This window comes from Rattus norvegicus, chromosome 16 (genome assembly GCF_036323735.1).
Source record: "Rattus norvegicus strain BN/NHsdMcwi chromosome 16, GRCr8, whole genome shotgun sequence".
Lineage (NCBI taxonomy): Eukaryota > Metazoa > Chordata > Mammalia > Rodentia > Muridae > Rattus > Rattus norvegicus.
Window position 1 is genome coordinate 77095165 of NC_086034.1, and position 13722 is coordinate 77108886.

At 40.3% G+C, this 13722-nt stretch overlaps 1 protein-coding gene and 1 pseudogene across 1 annotated transcript; one reads left to right on the plus strand and one right to left on the minus strand.

Annotated features, from left to right (window-relative positions):
• Positions 1-6071: 6071 nt before the first annotated feature.
• On the minus strand, positions 6072-6278 carry Defal1-ps1 (defensin alpha-like 1, pseudogene 1; annotated as a pseudogene).
• A 6238-nt stretch (positions 6279-12516) lies between these two features.
• On the plus strand, positions 12517-13531 carry Defa6 (defensin alpha 6). Its single transcript, NM_001033076.2, has 2 exons — positions 12517-12733; positions 13321-13531. The coding sequence occupies exons 1-2, from the start codon at positions 12562-12564 to the stop codon at positions 13434-13436; spliced, it is 288 nt and encodes a 95-aa protein (NP_001028248.1). The 5' UTR covers positions 12517-12561; the 3' UTR covers positions 13437-13531.
• Positions 13532-13722: the final 191 nt, after the last annotated feature.

Below are 13722 nucleotides of genomic sequence, written 5' to 3' on the forward strand. Positions count from 1 at the left end.
TTTCCTAAGGGATGAAAAAGACATCAGGAACAGTGAGTGTGTGTAGATCTGTATGTGTGTGTGTGTGTGTGTGTGTGTGTGTGTGTGTGTGTCTGTCTGTCTGTCTGTCTGTCTGTCTGTCTGTCTATGTATATGGGGATGTATGTTAAAGGAAGATTCTGAGATAGGCCCTGCAGTTAGAAAGTGTCTACATTGATAAGGAAAGGGATTTGTCCTCAGCGTCTTCTTGATATTTTTGTTACCACAGCGTCGATCCTGATAAACCTTGGTTCATGTGTTTGGTGGCTGTCTTTGGTTTAAGGTGGCAAGGAAGAGAAGGACCCTGCTATTTTTTCCCGTTACTGCTTGGATTTTGTGTTTACACTAGAATGAGTATTTACTTTTTAATGTGAAAAAAGAAGAAAAGAAACAGCATTTTCATACATTAAGCCTAAGGACCTCCATGTCTCTAAAAATGTATAGTTATTTGCTATCTGAAGGTGTTGACTCAGGGGTGACACCTGAACTCTGATGATGTAGAGAGTCAGTGCTTCTTGACCACTTTGACCTTATCAAACTAATCAAACTATGGACAAAATGAACACCTGTGACTCTAGGCAAAGAATTGTTCTAAGGAGGACTACTATTCTTTCTACTCCTACACAAGTATGAATAGCAATTAAGACAGTAAGTACTGAAGCATACAGCACAACTGTTTCATGCACAACTGGAACTTACCTCAAGTAAAATGGATTATAAAGACCTGCACATGAGATGTAAAAGCATAAAACTACTAGAAGGAAACACAGAACTGGGTCTGGACAGTGACATATTGCATGACACCAAACATTCAGGGAAGAAGGCAGGTGGGTAAGTGTGGTTGTGGGACTGCATTGGACTGTACAGCTTCTGCTTAGGAGACAAAATAAGCACTGGGGTGAGGTGACAAGATAGGACATGGTGAAAAGATTAGCAAAGCATACAGCTGAAAAGAAACTAGCCCGTTGTGGTGGTGCATGCCAGTAGGATTTGCTAAAGGAGGCAGAGGCAGGAGGATCACGAGTTCAAGGCCAGCCTGGGCTACACATTTGGGGCTGGAGAGATGGCTCAGTGGTTAAGAGCACTGACTGCTCTTCCAGAAGTCTTGAGTTCAAATCCCAGCAACTACATTGTGGCTCACAACCATCTGTAATGGAATCTGATGCCCTCTTCTGTGTTGTCTGAAGACAGCAACAGTGTACTTATAAGTAAGTAAATAAATGAATGCATACATAAATACATAAATAAATGTTAAAAAAAGAAAAGAGACTAAAACCCAAAATATATAGACAACATGTACGACTCAGTAGCCAAAGCCAAGCAATACCAAGAGATATTTCTTAAAATAGAAAGACAGTTTAAAGATCATATTAATATCCCTACTGGAATGACCTGGAAGACATTTCTGTTTTGGTGTAAGTTTAGGGAGTTTCCCCTTAACCAGTAATTATTATCCTTCCCAGATACTAGAGGCCCAGACAGAAGAACCCTGGAAGGGTGTCTGATGATGTGGGCTCCTCCAGAGCAGTCTTGCCTTTAGGGAGTCCATTGCAGCTAGGCCTCAGTGACATATCCATGCTTTGAAATTATTTTCATTACTTACAGACCCTTGGGGTATGCAGGGAGAGTAGAGCAAGAAGGACAGCAATCTTCTTTCCAGACCTGGGGATACAAGAGCAGCTTAAACATCTTGGTACAGACTTCCCCTATTTAAGGGTCACTTGTGATGTCTTAATTTTTGTGGTTAATTTCTATTGGATACCTCAAACACCTGTTGTACAAGGGCAGTTAGGAAATTGGAAAAGTTGGGGCAAAACAGGGATTCACAGAAGGACTTCTTATTTGTCTTTTGTAGAAATGGATAACATCCATTTTTTCCATCGCTGTTCACTCCAAGGAGTTTGAGGCTTAATCACTAGTTTCAGAGAGTATGAGAGAGTACACAGGTAATGTGTGGCCTACAAATGAATCTTATGCTTTGTGGAGAAGACTAGAACACATTCAAAGAACATGTAAAAAGCATTGAGAAACTAGTTCTTAGTGAACCTGCCTAGGACCTAAGTTACAACCGTTGGAACTAGTTAAGTCATTCAGGAGAGTGTGAATATTGCTGTATGATGAGATTGTACATTAGTTCTCCTGTGACAATCAGCATTTTCTAATGCAATCTCCCATGTTTTATGTATATATATATATATATATATATATATATATGTGTGTGTGTGTGTGTGTGTGTGTGTGTGTGTGTGTGTGTATATTCCCAAAGGTTATGACATTGACAACATTGAAAATGGATTCTTATTGCAGGGTTTTGGGGTCAAAAGGCAGAGCCCACAGGGATAAAGTAGTTCTTTTATAAAAGAGTCTAAGAGAACCATTTTTTTCCTTTTACCAGGTGGTGATATTTTATGAAAATGTCTTGTATAAACCAGGAAATGGGTTATCACCAAAGAGTAAATCTTTTGACACTTTTATCTGAGACTTCATAGCTCCCCAAAACTGTAGGATCTGGTATCATCAGCTGTGTATAACATGATTATATGACTTGGTATGTGTTGTCCTGTGACACAAGACAAAATGAAGTAAGACACATCAGAAGCCATCTGACATACTTTCGGGAACTTTGAGTCTTTGGGGAACATTGAATCTTGTTGTGGAAAGCACATGGGAAAAAAGGCCTCTTATAGTGGTAGACCAGAACTATATATGTGCAGCTTCCTTGGGAAAATGTTTTGGTTTATAGTATTTACAAATTGTCAAAACCCACTCTGCTTCAGACTGGTGGATGACGATGTTTCCCTCTGAGTCAGGATATGTGGTTGTACTCTGCACACCTGGTCTCAGCGCTCAGTCCATCACAATCTCCCTCCTGACACCAGCACCAAGTTACTAACCATGCTGGACAATTTGTTTGCACTAATGTCTTCAAATCCCAGAGAGCCACTCAATTCTCTGCCCATGGCACTGACAAATGTTCAAATATTAAATATGAGTTAGAACCCATGTGCATGTGTGGGTCGTTTGAAATCCATTCCTACTTGTAATGATATGCAACAACAGGAGAACAGAGCACGTTCATGTACATGCACAATGAGAGAAGGTGGGACTTGTCTGTATTAGTTTTAATATCAATCTTTGCTTTGTCCCAGGTTGATGAAGTGAAACTTCATCTTTTCACCTACTATCTCAAGAATGACCCAGAAAACACATCCTAAAAAAGTGATATAAAGTCCTGTTCTATTTTGGATATATTGATGAACAACCTATTTTTAATTATTTATTAAGATTTCTGCAATGGGAATGTAGGATTAGTGTGCAACCCATGTAGGGTTCAGGTCTCTGTCCTTGGTGTGCTCGAACAGGAGAAAAACTAGCAAGTGCTTTTTTCTAGGATTTCAAACTATGAAACCTTTCTAGATCTGCCCTTCATTGTCTCTGCCATCATATGAGAGCCATCAGAAAAGGAGAGATAAAGAAAAGACAGGGCAACACTTTTATTTCTTGAACCAACCAGTTTTTATAATCTCTTATGGTTCTCAAGAATTTGAGTGAAAATTCTGAGTCGGGGGTAGTTCTTGAACTGTCAATCTAAGACTAAAAATTAACACAGGTGGAAAGTATGATCAGTCCTAACACAGAACAACTGACTTGTAAGAACTAGGTACAGCTGTGCTGGGTACACACTGGACATCAGAGGTCCCAGCTGACTGTTAGGGACAGCTTTATTGAGAGATGCTATCAAAGAAGCAGGGTCATCCACATGAGAGGGCAGGAAGGCAGAAAGATAGGTACACTCTTGGAGTTTTAGATTAGTACCCAAACATGGGAGAATTTAGCAAAGGGCATGTGTTAGGCATGAGTCATTGGCTGGAGGGCTGAAGAGTGTGAGGAGAGGGTCATTGTGACCTAAGAGGACAAGTATTAAAAAGTTGGGAAGGTGAACATCTGGGCCACATTGAATGGGAGAGTGTTTTCCTCTAATCTGCAAGTGTCTTAAATGATCTGAGGAACCTTGAGTAGCAAAGGAAGGTTGGTAAAGCACAGAAAAAATATGGTCTCTTAATCCCTTATATGTTGTTTCTGGTCATAGAAAGAGTTCAGAAAACCAAACTTTCAAATAGAAATGAACTCTTTATGCTGGAGTAATAACTTTGAGTATTGTATCTCTGTGCAGTGTACATCATTGCCGAGTAAATAAAGAGAATGTGGTGCACATACTCTCTCTCTCTCTCTCTCTCTCTCTCTCTCTCTCTCTCTCTCTCTCTCTCTGTGTGTGTGTGTGTGTGTGTGTGTGTGTGTATTTGTACAGAGTGGAACACCATTCAACCATGAATATGTGGAATTTTCAGTAGCTGAGATGGTACTGGAGGATACTTGCTGTATAAGCTCCAGACACACAAGTGAAGGACAACATGTTCTCACATAGCCAAGATAAAGAGCAACGTATTGGCAGCTGAGAATAGAAAGGGAAAGGGATGCTGTGAGGAGGTTGATCAGTGGGTACAGAATTACATTTACAGAGGAGCAATGAGGTGTGGTGGACTATTACATAAGAGCATGGTTGTGAGTAATAACGGATTATGTATTTCAAAACAGTACAGTAGAATTTTAGTGTTTCACCATGACAAAATTATAAATACCTGAGGTGACAGATATGCTAATTCCCCAACTTAATCACTTCACAGTGTGCTCATACATGAATGGTAAATTACCATTATGCACCTAGAATTTTACCACTAGAATAGGTCAATTTAAAAAGAATGAACTCTTGCATTTTACAAGAAAATTTTACCCTAAACTGCAAAAGAAGGAAGGAAGACTACATGAGCTTGTTGCATCCCAGAGAAGAATTTGCAACAGGGAGAGATGGTGGAATAATCTCTCTGGAGACAAAGACAAGAGAAGCTGTTATCTTTGTGAGATAGTGGACAGGCCTTGGAGAACGTTAGTAGGGGAGTTGATCAGTGTGATTGTATCATGTGTTTGCTGATTGACATTTTCTGGAGTTATTCTATCTGTTCCTGGAAACTGAGAATCTATGCTGTTAGATAATTACATTTGACTTAATTATTAAATGTATTTCACAAAGACCCACATTTGACTTAATTATTAAATGTATTTCACAAAGACCCACATTTGACTTAATTATTAAATGTATTTCACAAAGGACAAATTTAAACACTGCAATGTCCTGAAGGAATGTGGAAGCAGCCTATCATGCTTGCAATCCACTCATCAGTATTCTGTAATACTTGAAGCTAAAAGGGTTATACTCATTAGAGTTAGACTTTTTTTACTGGCTCATTCAGTGGAGTTGGTATCTGTCAAAGTTGCTAACTACCATGTAAGATGCTTCTAGCATCGTTTCTTCCTCACAGTATGATGGGTATATTCAATTATAACAACATGGTCCCATCCATATTGAGTGAACGCCCCATCCACAAGAATGTCTGCTGGGAACCCACACCATCTGTGCTACTGGAAGCTGCAATCTACAAGGTCACCACCACTGCTGTCCTTTCATCAGTATATCGTTTTCCCTTAAGGAGTGGGTGATGATTTAGAGTCTGACTTTTAGCACCCTGTATCATTACCAGAGAATCAGGCTGCAAGGAGAACTGTCTGATTTCCTATTTATCTTGGTTATCTCTTCCAAGCTGCATTAAGCTCTCCAAAGCTATAAGGTACTTTAGGGCTGTTGGCCATGCACTTGAGAGTCATTTCGATGTGTGCTTAATTTTGTGTTCCATTTGTCAATGTGCAGATATTTGAGTGTACTCCTAAATTGATTCAAAGTTCTTTACACAAATGTAAATTTTCTCCTAATACCGAAGACTACTCCTTCTGTTCAATAACCATCTACTCAGTACATTGGATTCCTCTGTATTCCGGTGACCTTTTTATAGTAAAAGCTTTATTAGAAAGAAATTCAACAAGAGTACTTCACCCTCACTGTTACAGCTATGAAAAGGAAATAAAATGAAGTAAAATAGAGTTACCAAGTGAGTCATATTACTCTCCACATGTTTTTGGAGGTCAACATCAATCCTCCCTCAGGAGACTCCAAGCCTAAAATACCAGAACTCATCTGAACCTTGACGAGCAGAGCCTTCTGGGCCCCCGAAGGAGACAGACACATCTGGGTCTTCTTATTCTGGTTGCTACTCTGTTTTAGTCTCTTCATCTGCCTCTTGGGTAGGATCAGCCTGGACCTGGAAGGCCAGCAGGACAAGGGCAGAGAGGAAGAGAAGTGTCTTCATGGCCAGGAGTCACCTGGAGGACTGCTGAGCCTGAGCTCGCTGTATGGAGAGTGAGGAGGCAGCCAGCATTAATGGGGCACAGACAGACCCCTCACTTAGACAAGGCACTCACTGATGTGGACTGGGAGAGGCCATTGTCCTCAGGATCCCTTTGCTGTTCCTCTGTCCTCAAGGCTTCCATCCTGATGTTGCTCTGTGTGCTCAGTGACACCCGTCCCCCACTGATAATGATGACGGGGCCTTGCTACCTTCCCCTGTTTCCCATCTGGTTGAGTATTTACCTCTCAGTGGTCAAGAAATAAAATAGCTAAACACTGCCTAATTCAACAATCTCATGGAACAAAGTGTCTTTGTGTTTGGAACTAGGAGCCTGCTCTTCTCTGAAGTGCGGTCCCTGGAACAGATAGAAATTCAGGTGGACTTGACAGTCAATTCTTTGCATGATTCCGGGTATTATCAAATACCCTCATGAAGGAAGACTTATGAATCTTTTCCTTTGGGGCTTAGGAAGTAAAATCACCTTTCCTTGTCTCCAGTGAATTGAGTTCAGGAGACAGGTTTTCAGAGTGAAGCTAGAGTGGGTTGTTCTGAAGAAGCCATTGTGACAGAATACTTCACACTTGGGAAATTTCCAGTGCTGTGCTGTGGCTCTTGTATGAGATCATGTACTTTTTACTTTTAGGTGATGTGAATTAAGGAAAAATGAACAACCATAGCAAATTTTTTCTCATTTTAAATTATTCTTTTTGTTTGCAATCTCTGAGTCTATGTTAAAAAATTGAAGTCCTCTTCCAATTGGTAGAATGTAGTGATTTTTGCACTTTTTTAATAATTAGGAAAACACCAGTGTTTATCATTGTATTGACATGGATATATATATATATCCCACAGAGCTTAAAAACAATGGTGATCTTGCTTTTATTTTGAAATAACCTGGAACAATGTACTTGTGACAGTTGATCATGCTGCTGTCATGAAAGCAGTATGGCAAACACCGTTGATTCCTCAGTTTCATTCCTAGATGTTACTCACTGTGATCCCTTTATTCAATGTCATATGCTCACTGTGCATCTCCAGGCACAGCCAAGACTTGTCAGGCCATTGTGGGAATAGTCCTACAGTTCACTGGACTGACTTGAGTCTTTTGGGAATATATAAGGGGTGATACATGTTGCCCATTCAGTGCACAAAGAATGAAGAAAAATTATAATTACTTCTCACCTGGATACCTGAAAGTTACATGGCCTTTATGCCTGTTGCCACTGCAACAGATTTAGTCAAGAATCGTTGGAATGCCAGTGTCAGACTCTTAAATGAAACTGACTTAAACAAAACCCCGACTTCAGACAGTAGCAATTGCAAAGATGAGCACAGTTTTCAGATAAAAAGTAAAAGGAAGAAGTTCAAATGATGTTGCTGTCCTGGTCTACACTCTTATTTTTTCTCCTAATTGAGATGGGCACATTCACAAATGCATCTCCCATGATAAGGTCTTATATTCTTCTGAAGCAGCCTCATTCAGAGAAGGAGAAGGAAGAGCAATGAGTCCATGGAATGAGAAAGAGAGTAAAAATCAGAGAATGGCTACTCAAGAGACAAAATATCAAAACAACAATAAAAACAAGAACAGCAACAACAAACCGTGCACAAAGAAAGCCAATTAATAACTGAAATATAAGAAGGAAGAGCCAAGAGGGCTTACTGGGAGACACACTGTCACCATACCTGCTGACCTGAGTTCAAGTCCCAGGAACCACACAGTGGCAACAGCAAGCAGATTGCCATTAGCTGCCCTCTGAGCTCCACCTGAGTTCTGTGGCACATGAGTCTCCCAATACATACAAGTAGTAATTAAATATAAAACAAATTTTAAGTAAATGATAACTTTCAAAAGACAGACTTCCCAAGGATTAGTTACAGAAAGCATCCTTTTGTCCAAAAAAAACTCCCCTAGCTTAGCCTAATCCTGTAGAATCTCAAACAGTTCATTTGGCCTTGGACGAACATTGAGGAACGGCCAGGTCGTATAAGAACTGAGAATCGCTGTAGGTTGCAGTGCTCAGAAGACGTCTCTATTGAACTCACATCCCCTCCATCACCATGGTATTGTCAACACACTGCACCTCATGGGCCAGAGGCCATCACTTATCACTACAGAGAACATCGATGAAATTTCGGTAAACAACTTAGATTGCAGGAAAAGAACAACTTGAAGATGACCAAGATCTTTCAAAATATTCCAATGACCACAGAAACATCAAATGAACAACACATACTTCTGGCTCATTCCAGCCAACTCTGAGACAGACCCATGTTACAGCTTCTGACTGTGACCCTGGACACTCTGAGGAGAGCATGGAAACACAGAGAAAAGGTGTGTGCATTGGGACCAGAACCAAAAGACCTATACTGACTTCATAATTAGAATTTCACCAGACATCACTAGTGATTAAACCTGCATCTTTAAAACAAGGAGATTTGTCTCCATGGTCTTAGGACATTCCTCAGTCCAATATGAAGCTCAGCCCATTTCCCATCAACCACCTTTATATCATAGTCTTCTGGTCAGAAATACCCACTCATTACTCTGTCCGACATTTACTATTTTTCTTCTTCCCATCATCTTTAATATCTGAAAGGTGTTATATCAGTTCTCAGCTCTCCAAAGTCTCATTTATCCTTACATTGAATGCCTTGTACTCTAGTTTGGGAAAATGCCTATTTTCTGTGATGTCTCTTTAACAAGGAGATGATTAATGCCATAAAGTTCTTGAGGTATTTGAAACTAGGAGACACATTCCCCATTAGTTTAACATACATAAGCATTCGCTATTGGAGAAAACATTTGAATGCTATTGATCCTGACAACCTCTTATGTAAAGTAAGAATAGTAAATTTTCATGTATTGTAGAGCCAGGGCAGCCTTGTGTCATAGCTTCATAGAAACCATGACATTTGAAACACATGATAAGCCAGGCAGCATTCTCCACATAGATAACATGTACAGCACATTATATTAGCTTATACTGACTAATTGCTAAGGTCTTTTTTCTCCTCCTATCTGAGGTTTTCACAATAACCCAATAAAGTAGCCACTCTATTGACCAATGTGTTGTGGGTTTGTAATGGAAGGTGCAAGAGGTTAATTGCTTTACTCAGAGACACTAAAGGTTAGGCAATAGGGCTGTGGCCAAGTCTCCTGTTTTTACCACCACACCACCTTCCAACCTACCTTCTGCGTTTCTAATGATACATCCTGTCATTCATTGGGATTAGTTGTTTTCCTTGCTAGAACCTGATAGGAGATCAAGGTTGAAAGACATCTGTTGACAGACGGTCTTTCTACAACTTCTCCTCAGTCTCTACCCATGCTAATTCCCAACTCTGTGATTCGATATGAGGCAACCAATAAATAACTTGTATTCTGTGGATACATCCTAAGAAATGGGTTTTTTTTGGCAGATATAACAAGAACTAACACACATGTAAGAATAGGGCGTAAGAAGGAGATTCAATTATTAAGGAGAACGGTGTCCTGTTGAGATTTTGCATGCAAACTTGTGACTCAAAACAAGTACAAAAGAGATCACCTCACCTGTCTTAGAGTCCAGGTTGCAGTGCAAGAGGTCATGAGAAGAAACAAGTTCTCAAGCTGTGACCCATCTCACCCAGCAGAGTTTTAATCCCAGTGAGGAAGGAAGACAGCTAGACCCTCTCAAGTGCACATGTGCGTCCTGTGCAAGAGGTTTCAGAGGACATTTCAGGGCCAATTCCATACTTTGGAGACCATGATTGAATATATGATGAAGGTTGGACAAGATTTAGTAATAGGAGAATTAGCAATGAACTACAAAGAACTCCATTTTCCAACATCACTTTCGTGTCTCTTGTCCACCTGTTCCATCCACAGCCCTACTTCCTAATGTCTTGTTGTGCATTCACATGTGATATCATATGTTGGACTACTAAAAATCCTGAACACCCTCCATGAAAATGTCAAAATTCCTCAGTTGTGGAAGTGAGAGGGTAAGAAAGATAACTCTGTCTCAAACACGGGATATTGTAGAAATTTTTCTAATGCCACTAAAACACACAGGCTTGAGTTTTACAAATATAAATTAAAGGAAGAAAACTCAGAAATATCATTGAAGGAAATTAAATACTAGATTGTTTGTAAGAGCAAATAAAACTGGAAATAAAAATAATGATATTTATAAAAATTTGTAATATTTAATACAAATAGAATATTCTGAGATTTATGAATGGCAGCTAAAGATGAATTAAAGAAAATGTGAGGTAGAAGGGTTTACTCAGAGCACTTGATAGTGTTGTAGAGGACCCAGGTTTAGTTCTAGAACCCACATAGCCAATCATAGCATTCTGGAACTCCAGTACTAGAGTAATTGGCCATCTTGTGCACTTCCCTTGGCTACTTATGAGAAAAATGTACTATTGATACTGAAATCTCAATTTGACCTATCAGATTGGGACTAGGAATATAAGAAAAATATTTTAGCACATGTTAAAGACACTGGGTGCTCTTCCAGAGATCCTGAGTTCAATTCCCAGGAACCACATGGTGGCTTACATTCATCTGTAATGGGGATCCAATGCCCACTGCTGATCTCTGAAGACATCTGCAGTGTATTCATAAGCATGGATTAAGCAAATAATTGTTAAAAAAAAGAAAACTCTTTTCCCCCAAGGCCCAATGAACATAAATGTCTGTAAATGACTGGGTGCATGTTCACAGACAGAGGACTCTGGTCTCCACCTTCTTTGGTGTCCACAAGTACATGTCTTTCCCCAAGCGAGACAGCTGATGTTACCAGATTGGTGAAGAGACAAAAAAGAGTACTTAAAGCAATAAGAAAATAAAAATGACGGTGTAAAAGAAAACTTGATTACTCTACTCAGACCTTTCTTCTGGATGGACAGATTGTGCTGGTTCTGCATTCTTTGGACCTTCATGACCAGTTCTGTACTGAACACTGTTAGGAAGGACAGAAAGAGAAAACACAGAAATAAAAAACATTCACATGGGCATGGAGCCTTTTGAGCATGCAAATTTTAGTAAGTGTTCCTGAGACCAACTCTGTGATAATCAGAAAAGACAATAATGTGTCTGAAATGTAAGGTGTGTTTCTTGAATCAGAGATCTATATCTACAGAGAGATTCAAGTGGTCATGTCCCATTAAACAATAATTATATATATATACATATATATATACACACACATATATATACATATATATTCAATATGTGTGTAAAATAGTATTCTTCTATCTTCAAAAACTTTTGCACAGAGTTGTAAGTAAAAACAGTGTAGCCAATAAATATTATTTATTAACATGTAAATAGGAGCTGGCACCTGTGACAGTGGGAATCCATACACTGACTGAAAACATCAGGAAGCTCTGGACCTTTTGCTGTGTGTGTAGTGAGAGACATGGGATAAAAACAGACTGAAGTGTATGACATGGCGGCACTTCTTGAGACTGATTAGCAGCTTCTGACCCTCTCTACATTGTGGATGTCCTTTCCCGTAGGTCAGTTTTCATTGTCTAAAAGTAAAGTCATTGATGCATCTCAGACCTGGGAATTGCACCATGGCTTGAGGATCCCGCAGGTGAAGAGCCACCTGGAGTACACTCTTGTCAGATGTGTTCCATCACTTTGGCTTCTTCAGAACAACCCACTACAGCTTCACTCTGACAAATTCTAGAAACTTGAACTCAATTCACTGGAGGGCACAATAAATCCATCTTACGTTCTCTAAAACAGCCCCAAAGGAGGTGATTCACAAAGTTTGCCTTGATGAGGATCATTGCTAATACCATGAAACTTGACCACCTGGTCAAGGACTGGTCCAGGGTCCACAGTTTCTGAGAAGAGCAGGCTCCAACTTCTAACCACAAAAACTATTTTTTCCATGTGCTCCTTAAATTAGGCAGTGCCCAGCTATTTTCTTTCCTGACCACTGAGAGGTAAATACTCAAGCAGATGGGAAACAGGGGAAGATAGCAAGGCCTCTTCATCATTATCACTGGGTGTGTGCGTGAGGGAAGGGGTGTCATTGCATACACAGGGCAACATCAGGAAGGAAGCCTTGAGGACAGAGGAACATCAAAGGGATCCTGAGGACAACAGCTGGGAGAAGTTGCCATCAGTGAGCGCCGTCTCTAAGTGTGGGGCATGTTCTTTGCCCTATAAATGCAGGCTGGCTCCTCTCTCTCCACACACTGGTCTCCAGCTCACCAATCCTCCAGGTGACTTCCAGCCATGAAGACACTTGTCCTCCTCTCTGCCCTTGTCCTGGTGGCCTACCAGGTCCAGGCTGATCCCATTCAAGGGGCAGAAGAAGAGACTAAAACTGAAGAGCAACCATCAGATGAGGACCAGGATGTGTCTGTCTCCTTTGAAGGCCCAGAAGCCTCTGCTCTTCAAGATTTTGGTGAGTGCTTGTGCACAGAATGATGGAGGCTTGGAGTCTCCTGATGGAGGGTTGTAGATTAGACCTGGAATCCTGTCAAGAACTATCTGGTTCAGGTAGCTGTCTCTTGGTCCCTTTACATCTTCCTTGTCTTATTCATAGAAGTAACGGAGAGAGATTAACCATTGGGCTTGACTTTTTTCCTTTTAAGATTTTTGATCTAACAATTTATCTGTGGAAAACCTTTAAAATATAAAACATATTGATTAGTTCTTTTAGACCTGATTGATAATTTTGTTATAAGAAGAAATATTCGTTCTACTTTAAAAATTAGATTTGGGACCCAAATGCCAGTGTATGAAGCTGTTGGGTAAGGAAAAACCAAAAATGGTGATAGAATGTTGTGTAGATGACAATTCCTTTATGCGATTAACACTTTTTAAAATGTCTTATCTCCATGTGTTTGGGGTTGATCATGGTGCTGGCTGTGATGTCACCCACAGAGCAAACCTACTCTCTACCATGCACAGGACATCTTCATAGGGTAGTTCACTGTCACACACTGCTGGCCTCCTTACTTCATGCTTGATGCTTTCTTGTTTCCTCAGAGATAGGAAGGCCAGTGAGGAGGTGCCGTTGCAGAGCAAACTGCGGACCTAAAGAATATGCCACTGCGTTCTGTGCTCAAGGTCCATTTAAACAGTTCAAATTCTGCTGCACATGAAAATGGATCCCAAGTCTGAGATAACCACGTGCTCTGGGACCTCACAATCTGTCATTATTGTGCTTGACCTCAACTGCTTTTCCTTCTCCAATAAACTCCTTGCAGACAAATAATCGGTATATGTTTATTTGATGCTTTCTATGTGGCTTAGACAGAACTCTCCTGAGCCATGTAGCTGAATCTTCAGTGAATCCTTTGTAAAGGTCACATTTCAGCAGTCATATCAAGGATGAGCAGGAGGTTAGATACAAAGAGACAAGATGGTCTGCGCCAGCTGCTTCTTTGT

Excerpts from the sequence above, each read along its gene's own strand:
- Defa6 (NM_001033076.2), top strand. The coding sequence starts at position 12,562 with ATGAAGACACTTGTCCTCCTCTCTGCCCTTGTCCTGGTGGCCTACCAG. Across the intron at positions 12,734-13,320 it reads CTCTGCTCTTCAAGATTTTG|AGATAGGAAGGCCAGTGAGG; the intron begins GTGAGTGCTTGT and ends TTGTTTCCTCAG.